The sequence below is a fragment of the Leucopleurus acutus genome (genome assembly GCF_964270905.1).
Source record: "Leucopleurus acutus genome assembly, chromosome: 13".
NCBI classification, from domain to species: Eukaryota; Metazoa; Chordata; class Mammalia; order Artiodactyla; family Delphinidae; genus Leucopleurus; species Leucopleurus acutus.
The window spans coordinates 64,265,173-64,278,671 of record NC_139155.1 but is presented as its reverse complement, the minus strand read 5'-3'; the positions used below and the strand labels follow the sequence as shown (position 1 = coordinate 64,278,671).

The following is a 13,499-nucleotide window of genomic DNA, read 5'->3' as shown; positions in this document are numbered from 1 at the left end:
CCCAGCAAATCTCTTTCCACGCCCAAGGCCCTGGAAGGTCTGAACACCTGGGCACCTGGGAAGGGAGGGAACAGCCTCGACAGGCACCTGGTGGCAAGTTGAGGTCCCACCTTTTCTGGGATCTGTGGCCCAGTAGGTGAGGCCTGAGGCCAGGCAGGAAGGAGGTGGGCAGGGCTGAGCCAGAGGGAAAGCCAGGATCTGTGGAGGGGTCTTGTGCCCAGGTAGGGGGCAGGTGGGCTGGTGGTGGCCCAGTTTTACGGACCTGCCTTGGCAATGAGTGGGGGAAAGAGCATGGGTATACCCAGGTGGCCTTCAGGTGCCACTGCCTCCTCACCTGTGACGGCCCTCTAGGGCAGGCGAGACCAGGTGCTGGGCAGTAGACAGTCCCTCCCCAACCTTTTCATCTGGTTCTCAGCCCCCTTGCTCTTAAGCACCCACCCAGGGCCCTTGCTGGGATCTGGGCAAAACCGAGTGGGCCTCATCCACTTAAACTCCAGGAAAAACTTCTGGGGGAAGCCGCAGGGATAACAGTGGGGTGGACTGTGGGGAGGTCAGTGTAAACAAGGCAGCTACACCTTTGTCCTGGGCCTTCCAAAGTCCAGTCTGTAAGCTGCATGTTAAGGAAGGCTCACGCTGTGGCCTTGAGGGCTCCTTGGCTGCAGGGACCTCTTTGTTGATGGGGTGACCCCTCCCCCAGCCCCATGGCTTGCAGGGTGATACAGGGGCTTCTGGGTCCCTGTCCGTCTTGGAAGTAACTAAGGTGGGAGGGAGGTGGGACACCACCTGGTTGCCCCTACCTGCTGCTTGATCTTGGCAATCCCTTGGCCCCTCAGTTTCTCCATCTACTGTTGGGTATGACCTCAACATCAGGGGCTTTGGGGAAGAGCAGGGGAGGGGGTGGGAGCCGGAGCTGTGTGCCTGGCCTCACTTTCCTCCAACCCCACCAGGCCCAGGCTGGCCGCCCACTTCTGTTCACATGGAGCTGGGTTTCCCTGGGGACCAATGGACTGGCCCAGCCCCGCCCCCATCCCCTCCTGGCCACAGCTCACACTGGGGGGAGGGGTGGAGGCTGGGCCGCCTCCTGGACCCCTGCCCCCTTGCCCTGCCTTCCAGGGCCGGGCAGCCTCGGTCCACTGTTGGGCTGGGAGCAAGAAGCAGTGGCTGCCCTTGGAGAGGTGGGTATCCAGGGCTGCCCACCAGGGTGGGAGCAGGGGGGAGAACTAAATGTTGCCCCATTGAGGAGGGAGAAACCCCGAGTACCAGGAAGGCTCTGGTCTGCCAAGGTGACCTGGGTCTGACCCCAGGCATGGTGGCCTCCCTGGAGAATGGAGGGTCCCAGGGCTCCAGGCTGCAGGATTTTGAGGGGGCAGCAGAAATCGGGGAGGATTTCCTGGGCCTGAAATGTGGCTAAGGTTGGGGCAGAGGGGCCCAGGCAAAGGGGGAGGAGAGTGAGGGTGCTGAGCCTGGGGGCCTGGAAGGGAGGTGCCGTCCATGGTGCCAGGTGCCATTCCTCTGGGACCCAGCTCCCCTACGCATGAGGGTTCCCAGCTCCAACGCAGCCTCTTTGAGAAGCGCCCCCACTCGTGTCTCTCTGTGTCTCTACCCACAGCCCTCATCAAAGTCCTGGTCCCCATAGATGCTCCTGTCTCCCTGCAGGCAGCTCCAGCTGGGATGGCAGCTCCAGCATCTCTAAGGGCCTCGGGGGGTCCAGCCCCTCAGGGGGCACCCTAGGCCTTCCACAGCCAGCCGCCTGTGTGCCTGCCCCCCACCCATCTGCGGGCCACTCACCATGGGTGGCTGCTTCTCCAAGCCCAAGCCAGGTACCTCCTCTCTTCTCACCCTCTCCCTTCCCCCTCCCTCTGTCGCTCGCTCCCTCCCTCCCTCTTCCTGCCACCTTCCTCCTGCCCCTCCCCCTGCCTCCGAAGTAGGTCAGGCTGGGCTGCAGCCGAATGTTAACGCTGTGGGCAGGAGTGGGGGGGCTGGAGCCCTCTTTATTTGGGGCTTAGGGTGCTGGTGGTGGGAATAACAGTGGAATCTTTCTCGGAAAGGGGAGGGGAGGGTTCCTCCTGCTGCTGGGTCGGAGAGAGGAGCATCTCCCTCAGCGCTGGGGAAGGGGGCTCCGGGGACATCCTCAGCAACTGCATGACCAAGGGCATGCAAGATACCCCTCTGAGCCTCACCTCCTCCCCCTAAAAAATAAGCCTGACCTCTCAAAATTGCTATGAGGTGGAGTGGACATGTCCTAGCCCTTTTCACCTCTTCTGACCCCATGTGACCTTGGGCCGCCTCCTGGGCCTCTCTGGATACACTTCCCCATTTGTAGAGGAAATCCCCACCCTGGCTGGCCCAAGCAGTCCCAGCCCAGGGCTGGGGGGCGGGCAGGGTGCTGGGGGATGCCTAGGTCTGCTCTCCACGGAGACCCTTGTGTGCTGGCTCTCCCTCCGGCCCCCACTTTCCCTCTTCCCTCCTCACAACACCCGGAAGGCAGGGGTGTGCAGGCCTGACCCAGATGAAGAAACCAAGGCTGAGAGAGGCCTCTGTAGTGCACCCAGGGATCGCCAGCCAGCTCGCCCCAGCTCCCCTTACCTGATACCCATCAGCTCCATTACCTTGGAGCCCATGAGCCTTTTCTCCTTTTCCTGGGTCTGAGGGAGAACTTGCAGGCAAGAGGAGACCTGCAATGCCCTGCCAGGCAGAGGGACCCACCTGCGCCTGCCCCATGACTCCCATGCTGCGGACACCCAGCCCTCGGGCAAATGATGTCCCTTGTCTTGACCCCAACTCTCTCCCGTCAGAAGCAGACAGGAGGATGCTGGCTGCCCCATATCAGGCTCCTGTAGGACTGCAGAGCTGACAGGAGGCCCTGGCAGAAGATGCCACCTGTAGGTTCCTTTAAAGGACCACAAAGGGCTGGTCTGCCTCAGACCCCAAGCCCCAGGACCCCCGGCCCCAGGACCCCTGGTATAGGGCTGGTCACTCCTACCACACCAGGGACAGTGCTAAGAATTTGGGCTCTTGAGCCCAAATCCAGCCCTGCCTGTTCCTGGCTATTTGGCCTTGGGCAGGTGACTTCACCTCTCTGAGCCTCTGTGTTATCATATGTGAAATGGGACTAATAGTTGTGCCCCTGTGCAGGCTAGTGTGCTTGGCATGGGCCTGGCACGTAGGAGGCACTTACAGGGTGTTATCCCCTCTCCGGGGGGCTGGGCTTCCTGTGGGCTGTGGCAGGAGGGCAGGAGCTTGGGCCCCCGGTGCCCATGGTGGCAGGTCTGGGGTGAGGCTTGGGGAATATCAGGGTGTGGGAGTGAGAGCGTTCTGGCCATGACAGTTCAGTGAGGGTCAGGAGGGGCCACAGGGAGACCAGAGCGAGCAGAAGAGGCTTCTGCAAATTCCTCACTTTCCACCTCACTGGCTCCTGTGGCTTAGAGCATGTTAGAACAGTCTTCCTGAGCCCCCTCTGTGTGCCCTGTGCTCCAGGGGCCCCATGTTCCTCAGGAAGTGTTCCAGGCCAGTCCTTTGTAAGCTCAGAACTAGGAGGTAGTGCAGGTCTCTTGGCATCTGGTCACCTGCCTTTTATTAGGCCACTGGTGCTACCTAAAGGCTTTCCCTCTTTGTCATGGCAGCCAGGAGGCTCGGAGCTAACCAATAAAACACAGCTACCCAACTTCACCTATTGAGTATCTACTCTGAGTTACATTTATTATTTCCTTCAGTATCCACTGTCCCAGAAGAGGTAGGCACTGTTCTCTCCATTTTATAATGAAGGCGTCTGCCGAAAGGGTCTAAGGGATCCACCACGGCTCCTGAGGCTCCTGACCTGACGTCTTCCCCCATTAGACTACACCAGCGAGCACCTCAGGGCCTTCTGGAAGGAGGTAGAGGATGAAAACAGCCTGGCTTGGCTGTCCTCTGGGCCCCTGCCAGGCTGCTCCTGTGAGCTGTCTCTCTAATTCTTCTGAAAACATTCTAACACCATTACATAAAGCGTGGAAAATGAAGGAAAAAACCCACCCCACCCATAACCCCCCACCTGACACAACAGCCTCAGCGTGATGTGTTCCTGGGCCCTTCCTGCCCAGCTGGAATCAGGGAGCCACCTTCAGCCCTGTCTCTTGCGTGCCTGAGCCTTAGGGGAGGCGGCGGTGGGGGAAGGGGGGCTAGGACAGGAAGGATGAGGGGCCAGACCAGGCTGGGGGAGAGGATGGGCAGGCGTGAGCCCAGCCCAAGCCGGGAAGGGCAGGACAGCAGCCCAGGCCAAGGGAACTGCAGGGGCTAAGGCCCGGAGCTGTGAGCTGGGTTCTTTGTTTCTGGAGGGTCAGGTCTGTGGGGGAGGGGCCTGGAGGCTCAGGGGCCTCGGGAGTTGGGAGGGGGCCTCCTGCCCAGGCCTCGGCCCTGGCCCACGCTGTGCCCCCGGCTCAGCTTCCACGCTCCTTGCAGCAGCAGCCCAGGAGGCCGGATTATCACTGCTAAAAATTCTGTTTATTGTTCCCTTCTAATTAGAAAAATACCCCAGGCACATGGTAGGGAATTTGGAAAATGCGGAGAAGTATAAAGAAGAAAATGATAATCTCACTAACTCCCCCCAGAGGAGGCCCCACTGGTGAGGGCGGCGCTGTGCCCTCTGCATGCACCACCCAGTTGGGGTTCACCCCCAAGGCCCCTGCACCCAGCGCCTGGCAAATAATGAAGGATTCTCAAACTGGCGAGAGCAGCTATCTAAAGTTGCAATTATGGTGCATACACTTTTTTTTTTTAATTTTGAAAAAATTTCAAATCTCTGGAACCCTCAATTCCCCCGTTACCCAGATTCACAGGCCATGCTCTGGGCTGCGCCCAGCTTTGGACACACTGTTTCTCAGGCCCCAAACGTGCCCCTGAGTCCTCAGGGATGACGCAGTCCTCTATGGGGGCCACTCCCTCAAGGTCAGCAAGGCTCCGGCACTGAGTTCTCACCTCCACATGGATTCCTGGAGAAAGGGTCGCTTCAGGGTTGAATAAGCTTTGTTGTGCCCCCTCACTAATTCTGTTAGGGGAAAAGAGAACACGCAGAAATCAATTTAAGCTCGCCCAGGGCCCCCCTCACCCCCCACCCCCCCGCACCCTGGCTCTGCCTTTTGCTGGTGGTGCAGATGGCTTTCTGGAGGCCCGGGGAGAACCCGCACTCAGAGCTCATGGGGTGGGCCGGGCTGGGGGCTCACCGCCATCCCCCCTGCCCACCCACAGTGGAGCTCAAGATCGAGGTGGTGCTGCCCGAGAAGGACCGGGGCAAGGAGGAGCTGTCTGCCGGCGGGAAGGGCAGCCCCCGGGCCTACCAGGGCAACGGCACAGCCCGCCATTTCCATGCAGAGGAACGCCTGCCCGCCCCCCACCCCTACCCTGGTGCCCAGGACTGCCTGGAGGCTGCTGTCTGCCACATCAAAGACCTGGAGAACGGCCAGTGGGTGCTGGGCCTGGGAGGGGGTGGGAGGCTGAGGTGGGAAGACAGCTGGGAGGCCTGGAAGGGACCCATGACTGGCTCCATCGGGGCCACCACCTCTGTGGCTCCTGCTGGTCTGGGGCTGCTCTCCGACCTCTGACCTTTGAGGGCAGGCCCTCCCCTCCCAGGATGCGGGAAGTGGAGCTGGGCTGGGGGAAGGTGTTGCTGGTGAAAGACAACGGGGAGTTCCATGCCCTGGGCCACAAATGTCCGCACTATGGTGCGCCTCTGGTGAAAGGTGAGCTGTCGGTGCCCACGGGGGCAGGGCGGGACCTCCCCGACAGGGGCTTGGCGGCTCCCCCATCACAAGGGAGGCTCAGCCCCCGCTCCACTAGGCCCCAGGCCCCCGTCTATTAATGGGGTGTCCTGGGCTGTGGGGAAGGGCCAGTGGTGCTGGATACAGGGGTCCTTGGAGAGGAGCTCTTGCTGGTGGCCCAGCCCAGCACTGCCCCCTCCCAGGAGTGCTGTCCCGTGGACGGGTGCGCTGCCCCTGGCATGGCGCCTGCTTCAACATCAGCACCGGAGACCTGGAGGACTTCCCTGGCCTGGACAGTCTGCACAAGTTCCAGGTGGGGCCAGGCATGCAATGGGGTGGGAGCCTGGGGGTGCAGGGGCTGGAGCACCCCAAAGCCCAGCCCTGAGCAACACAGCCCTTGCAGGTGAAGATTGAGAAGGAGAAGGTGTACGTCCGGGCCAGCAAGCAGGTGAGGGGGGGGCTTGGGGCTCAGGCAAAAGAGAGAGGTGAGAAGGGCCTCTGGGCCCAGAAAACAGCATGTTCATGGGCCCTGTGGTGGGAGGGAGCCTAGTGGGTGTGGCTGGGGAGCAGAGTGAAGGGCTGTGTGGTGGGGATGAGGTGGCACTGGAGCAGCAGGACCTGGCCTGCTGGGATGGGCACAGGGAGCCTGGCAATGACCCCAGCTTCCAGCTGCCCCCAACTCGCTGGCCACCCCCAGGCCCTGCAGCTACAGCGAAGGACCAAGGTGATGGCCACGTGCATCTCTCCAAGCGCTGGCCACAGCAGCAGCACCAACGTGCTCATCGTGGGCGCAGGTTGGTGGTGGGTTGTGAGGGGCAGGGTGGGGTGGGGGAGAGGAGGCTCCTGACCCACTGTCCCCTCCGCTCAGGCGCAGCTGGCCTGGTGTGTGCAGAGACGCTGCGGCAGGAGGGCTTCTCAGACAGGATCGTCCTGTGCACTCTGGACCGGCACCTTCCCTACGACCGGCCCAAGCTTAGCAAGGTGGGTGAGCGTGAGCGGGGCCAGGCAGGGCCAGAGCCATGTCCCACTGGGCACAGTTAGGTCCACTGGGACCCTTGCTTGCCGCCCCTTGGGGGTCTGGCCAGCTGCCCTCTCTGTTCGTGCCAGGCCCATCTGCAGTGCCCCTGAAAGATCTGGTTTGTCGAGCTCTGTCCTGTAGCTCCTGTGTGACCGAGGCTGCCAGCTCCCAAGACCCCGAGGCCCTGGTCCTCGGTTATAAAATGGGTCAGTGGCCACCTGGTCACTGGCCAGGTGGGGCCGGGCCTGCAGAGGGGTGGGAGCCTGGGGGTGCAGGGTCCTGTCTCAAGCCGGCGTCTCCTGCAGTCTCTGGATGCACAGCTGGAGCAGCTGGCCCTGAGGCCCAAGGAGTTCTTCCGAGCCCAAGGCATCGAGGTGCTCACTGAGGCCCAGGTATGGACAATGCTGGGGAACAGGCCTGGGGAAGGCTTCATGGGCACCGTGAAGGGCGTGAGGCCCCAGGAAGTATGGGTGTGCTCTGCCCTCCTGGCCCTGCTGCCCAGGCACCAGGCCTAGGGGGTCATGGGCCCCAGTGTGTGGGGCCACGGACCGTCTGCTCAGGGCTGGGACTTGGGAGCATTAGGAGGGCTTTGAGGGGGAGGTGGTGCCTGAAACTTAAAGGGTCAGGAGAGGTTGCCAGGAAAGGGAGGAAGGTTCATCCAGGTGGCAGAGCCTCGCAGAGGGCCTCGTGGGCGCTGGGCGTGGGGCGGGACCCGGAGGCCTCGCTCTGCCCGGCGGGGTCACAGGTGGTCACGGTGGACGTGAGGAACAAGAAGGCCGTGTTCAAGGATGGCTTCAAGCTGGAGTACAGCAAGCTGCTGCTGGCACCCGGGAGCAGGTGGGAGGGGTCCCCACGCCCCTGCCGGTATGCGGAGGGCTCGGGTGCCGGGAGCCCCGCCCCGACTCTTGCCGTGTCTCAGCCCTAAGACCCTGAGCTGCAAAGGCAAAGACGTGGAGAATGTGTTCACCATCCGGACGCCTGAGGACGCCAACCGCGTGGTGAGGTTGGCCCGGGGCCGCAACGCTGTGGTCGTGGGAGCCGGCTTCCTGGGTGAGCAGCTGGGGGTGCGGGCTGGGCCTGGGGCAGTAATGGCCCTGGGAAGTGCAGGGTGCCAGCCCTCCCCGCCTGGCCCCAGGGATGGAGGTGGCCGCCTACCTGACTGAGAAGGCCCACTCAGTGTCCGTGGTGGAGCTGGAGGAGACGCCCTTCAGGAGGTTTCTGGGGGAGCGCGTTGGTCGTGCCCTCATGAAGGTGAGACCCCACTCAGAACCCACCGCCCCGGGCACCTGCCCTGCCCCCGCCTGGCTCTCACCCCTGCCTACCCACCCATCTACATGGCAGATGTTTGAGAGCAACCGGGTCAAGTTCTACATGCAGACGGAGGTGTCGGAGCTGCGGGCCCAGGAGGGAAAGGTGGGCCCTTCTCCACCCCCCGCTGCTTTCTGTCCCTTTCCCTGTGCCCGGGAGCTGCTCACTCCTGCTTTCTGCAGCTGAAGGAGGTCGTGCTGAAGAGCAGCAAGGTCTTGCGGGCTGACGTCTGCGTGGTGGGCATTGGTGAGTGGGGGGCAGGCGGTGGCAGTGAGCACAGTCACCCGCACACGCTCGACAGTGAACTTGGGCCAGTCCCTTCTCCTCCCCCAGCCTGTTTGCACTTCTGTAAAATGGGGACCACAACCGTACCCCCTTGGCAGGGTTGTTGGGGGGTGATGGTACCAGCTTAGCCTGGCCTGGCATGGAGGACGCTCCCAATGACCCCTGTCCAGTAGCCCTGCGCAGCCGCAGGACACAGAAAAGCCTCTAATTAGTCCCTGCTCCAGCTGAGGTGCCAGTCCGGGGAGGGACAAAGCTGGGAGGTGGCAGCATGGGCTGGGGAGGCTCGGCATGCCAACCCCCACCAGGGGCTTCATGGAGAGCTTCTCGGAGGAGGCTACACCTGAGGCCTGATGAGAAGCCCCGAGGTCTGTGGGGCTCCAGGCAGCGAAGACAGGACATGAAGGCACAGGGTGTGCCACCTGCTGGGTGATCGGTCTGGGCTGGACTGTGGGAGTGAAGGGCGTGGTGGTGCAGAGCAGTGAGGCAGGAGGAGGGAGAGGCCGGGGAATGGACACGGTGGCCCCTGTCCTGCCAGGTGCAGTGCCCGCCACGGGCTTCCTGAGGCAGAGCGGCATAGGTCTGGATTCCCGAGGCTTCATCCCTGTCAACAAGGTGGGGCTGGGTGGGGAGGGCGGGCAATGTGCTGGGGCCGGAGGTGGTGGGAGGTCCCGCTCAGGGCGCCAGTCCTACCTACGAGTCCCGGTCCCCTCCCCACAGATGATGCAGACCAATGTCCCGGGAGTGTTTGCAGCTGGCGACGCTGTGACCTTCCCCCTGGCCTGGAGGAACAATCGGAAAGTGAACATCCCACACTGGCAGATGGCTCATGCCCAGGGTACCACCAGCCCTGCAGCAGCTTGGGGTGGGAGGCTGTCCCAGAGTCTCAGCCTTCCCCAGGCCCACCCCCTCAGTTGCTGGCCTTGGGTCCTGCTCACTGGATCAGCCATTCAAGGCTCTGTGGCAGCCTGTCCAGCCAGCCCCATGCAGGTGGTCAAGGCGGCTCACAGAGACCTCCCATCTCAGACCTCCGTCCAGTGCCCTCTTGACATCCCATTTCACCAGCCACAGTGCCCCACCTCGCTGGTCCCTCCACCAGCCAGCCTCTCCTTTCCTTTTGTCCTCAGAGACACATGTTCTGCAGAATTCCTCACCAACCTGTGCAGTCACCCAGGGAGGGAGAGAGGGGTTTAGTAGAATCCGGGCCAGCTCCCCACTCTCCCCTTTGGGCCACTTGACTGGCTCTGTGAACCCAGCTGCCTCGTGCAGGCCCCTGGGATGTGGCCGTCTGGGCCTGGAAACCTGGGCTCAGTGGGGACCTGCTGTGCTCTCTGAGGAACAACCTTCCCCCTCCCCTTGGGCAGTACCTGTGCACACCTGGTCTGGGCCTCTCAGCCGCAGGTACAGCCAGTTAGCTGCCTCGGAGAGAGGACAGCCAGACCCCCTGCACCCTCCTCCCTTCTCTTGGCCTTCACGTTATCTGAGCATCTGTGCCTGAATCCCCACTCCTGGTACCAATTTCTGCTCGGGTCCAAGGTCTAAAGTTGGTGCTAGGTTTGAAGGAACCAAAAGCTACTCATCAGCTGAGTATAATTAAGGTTTAACTGGGAGGGTCCAAGGACTGTCACAGACCTCCAAATACAGGGGTCCAGTGGGGCCTTGTCCAAACTGGGGAGCCACCCACCCTATTCTGTCTTGGGCTCTGAGTGAGGCTGTCATCCCTGCTTCCCTGGACACTGGTGCCCCATTCGCCCGCCTCCCTCCTCAGACCTGACCTGTCCGGTTAGTTGCCTGTGTCACATCTGAAATGGTCCCGGGAAGCCAAGCCCTTCCAGACCCAGTCCAGGCACTTCATCTTAGTGGCCAGCTTTGGGCCTGGTGTCCCTCTCTGCACGCATTATCTGCGAGCAGCGGTGGACAGTGGGTTGGGCAGTGATTTACCTCTGGGGTGGGGGGGAATAGCCCCACCTGTCAGGCGTCCCCAGAGAGCCGGGGCAGGCAGTGGAGGGGTGGTGAGGGCTCGGGGCGGGGCTCTCACGACCCTGGGACCCTCAGGACGCGTGGCGGCCCAGAACATGCTGGCGCAGGAGGCGGAGATTAGCACGGTACCCTACCTATGGACCGCCATGTTCAGCAAGAGCCTGCGCTACGCGGGTAACAAGGGGCCCCGGACGCGGGCAGGGCCCAGGTGTGGCAGAGTGAGGAGGCGGGGCTTGGACGTCAGGGCGGGGCTAGAAGCATCCAGGGGGCGGGGCCATGACGGCCGCAGGTGGAAGCAGGGAACTCCCTGCGGGCGGGGCCAGGACCCCCTAAAAGGACCGCAGGGGCGGGGCCTGGGGTCCAGGGCAGAGTTGGAAGGGCACTGGGCGCGGACCCCGTGAAGCCCAGTCCCTTCCTCCCGGCCCGCAGGGTACGGAGAAGGCTTCGACGACGTCATTATCCAGGGGGATCTGGACGAGCTGAAGTTCGTGGCTTTTTACACCAAGTGAGAGCAACGGGGTGGGGCGGGGGCGGGAAGCAGCGGGTACTCAGTCGGGAAGGGGGCTCGTCCCGGAGAAGCTCTGCTCCGGAGGAGGGGGCTTCCCTGGATGGTGGGCCGAGTGGCACGGGAGGCAGCTAGGCAGGGGCCGGCCAGGAAAGGGGAGGAGGTGGGGACAGCTCTTGGAGGGGGGTGTTGACACCCTACTTTTACACCGAGGAAAGTGACACAGGCAGAGAGTGGGGATCTCAGAACAGGTTCCCGCCCTGAACCCCACTGGGCAGGAAGGCTGGAGCCTCTATGGGGTCCTGCAGGAGCAGAAGCCATGCTGGGCGCTCAGGACATTCCTGAGTGAGAGCCTCCCTGGGCCTCAGCTGGACTCGGGTCTCCAAGGACAGGGGCTGCTGCTGGGCAGTCCTCAGGCTCGGCCACCTCTCCCTGCAGAGGCGACGAGGTGATCTCCGTGGCCAGCATGAACTACGATCCCATCGTGTCTAAGGTGGCGGAGGTGCTGGCCTCCGGCCGCACCATCCGGAAGCGGGAGGTGGAGTGAGTGTGGGCACTGGGTGCCTTGGGGAGGGGGGAGAAGTCCCCCGAGGTGCTGGTTCTAGCTGCCCCCACAGTCCTCCAGTGTTCTCCCCAGCCCCACCCCCCATCAATCAGCCTGAGGCTCCCAGGGCTATGGTGTGGTGTGGGGCAAGGGTTGTGGTTTGGGAGAGGGCTGGTTATTTGTGCTCTTGGTGGGTAGAAGGGAAAGAGGCTGTGTCCAGGGCAGGACCAGTGCTGCGGGGAAGGGTTAAGACCCACTGCTTGGGCAATCACTGAGCCCGGGACACCCCACTGCACATGGTTGAACACAACCATGGGGAAATGCAGCTAGTGTTGCCCCTGGGGACATCCTGACAGAGTTGTGGGGTGTTGTTCAGGGTCTGAAGAACACTGGACACCAGCCATTACCCTCATCCTGGCATGGTGCCACTGGGAGTCACCCTGTGGACTCAGTGGCCTACAGAACCCCCACCACCACCACCAAGGGCTGAGGAAAGCCTGGAGGCCACAGGATGGGGGCGGGGGGGCTCAGACTGGAAACGGAGAACCAAGGGGGGACAGGAATGACACACTCTCTCCCCGGCCTTCTCTGTCTCTTCCTCTTGCCTTCGCAAAGGCTGTTTGTGCTGCACAGCAAGTACGTGTGTTCTCTCCTTCTTCCGAGCCTTTCCCACCTCAGCCCAGAGCCTACGCCTGGTGGTCTCCCCCCTCTGCCCAAGTGCACATCCCTGCTGGGCACCAGGGCCTCGCACAGCTCCCTGCTGTCTTCAAGGGCTAGCTGCTCTTGGTGTCCAGAGGGGAACCTGCTCCCTTCTACCCTCACTCCTCCTCCCTCATTCCTGCAGGACTGGCGACATGTCCTGGCTCACAGGGAAAGGATCCTGAGCTTGCACGCAGCGGACTCGGGCAAGCATGTTGGGGCATCAGGGACAGAGGCCAAGCCTGGGGGGCAGGTGCCAACCTCCAGTTCCCCAGGAGCCCCCAGGGCAGAACCTGAGCCCTCTCAGTGCTTGCCTTCGGCTGCCTGGCTCACCTCCCAAGAGGCCTCAGCAGCCTCCAGGAGATGCTCAGCCCCCAAGACGTCCAGTGCCACTGATGGCTGGCAGTGGAGGCGGGACAGACCCTGCCTCTTCTTCCTCTATTGGGACTGGTCCCCTGTAGGACCCTGCAACATATTAGACATTATCTTAAAATTAAAACTCACACATTTGCAGATCTGTGTGACTTCCACTGTAATTGGGCAAACTCTCATGAGGGAGAAAGATGATGAGACAGGCACGACCACAGACCACAGAACGCTCAGTGTCACACCAAGGAAGTTCGGTCTGTGAGCGCCCAGAGGAGGGAGCAACCCCTTTGCTGCCCCCGGGGTTAGGGAAGGCTCCTCAGGCCAATGTCTTGGATCTGGATTTTGAAGGAAGGGCACTCCAGTTAGAGGGGACAGCACATGCAAAGGTTTTGAGGTAGGAAGTGCTTCTTCAGAGGTCAGAGGCAGCTCGGGTTTGGCAGTTTGGCGGCGTTGGCCCAATCAGTACTGAGGAGCAGGTCCCAAGACAGACCCACGCTTCTCATGGCAGCCTGAGCTTCCTGAATGCCCATTTCGCAGGTGAAGTAGCTGAGGCTCTGCTAGAGTAGGACTGAGAATCCAGAGCCTCTGCGCCACGCTGCCTCACAGCCAAAAGGAACGCCGAGGGGAGACGCGGGGACCGGGTCGGGGACACAGCAGGAAGGGGATGGTGGGGCGGCCTGCGGAGGCCAATGCGAGGCCGGAACCCTCCGTCCGGGATCCCTGGCGCGGCGGACGATCGAGGCCGAGCCACGCGCACAGGGCATGCCGGGAGCCGCGCCGGGGAAGTGCGGGCCGGGAGGGGCTGCGGCCGGGGACCCGCGCGCGCTGGAGCGGGTACAGCGCGCCCGCACTTCGCGGGGAATGCTTCTCGAAAGACTAGGAGCTCGCTGCACAGTCGGGCCCTCAGAGTCACTAGGACTCCAAAGCTCGCCCAGAAGTGAGGGCGCTCCGGAGTGCGCCACCGTCCGGAAGTGCGGCGCCGTCGGTGTAGGGCTCGCCGGGAAATGTAGTCCCTCGGGGGCGGCCCGGGGCGGTGGCCGCACGTCCCGCGGACCCGGTGGC

The 13,499-nt window shown here is 62.5% G+C and overlaps 1 protein-coding gene across 2 annotated transcripts; it reads left to right on the top strand.

Moving 5' to 3' along the window:
• Nucleotides 1–1,789: 1,789 nt before the first annotated feature.
• On the top strand, nucleotides 1,790–12,253 carry AIFM3 (AIF family member 3; the record flags this gene model as incomplete). 2 transcript variants are annotated; one of them, XM_082852503.1, is made up of 20 exons in its annotated part: nucleotides 1,790–1,820; nucleotides 5,224–5,437; nucleotides 5,605–5,714; nucleotides 5,936–6,045; nucleotides 6,136–6,180; nucleotides 6,430–6,526; nucleotides 6,601–6,713; nucleotides 7,056–7,142; nucleotides 7,496–7,587; nucleotides 7,670–7,800; nucleotides 7,886–8,001; nucleotides 8,092–8,163; nucleotides 8,241–8,304; nucleotides 8,879–8,955; nucleotides 9,061–9,178; nucleotides 10,396–10,494; nucleotides 10,750–10,825; nucleotides 11,264–11,368; nucleotides 11,985–12,005; nucleotides 12,214–12,253. In XM_082852503.1, the coding sequence occupies 20 exons, from the start codon at nucleotides 1,790–1,792 to the stop codon at nucleotides 12,251–12,253; spliced, it is 1,818 nt and encodes a 605-aa protein (XP_082708629.1). The 2 variants fall into 2 exon arrangements, with proteins under 2 accessions (XP_082708629.1, XP_082708630.1); XM_082852504.1 differs by lacking the exon at nucleotides 11,985–12,005.
• Between the last annotated feature and the right edge of the window lie 1,246 nt (nucleotides 12,254–13,499).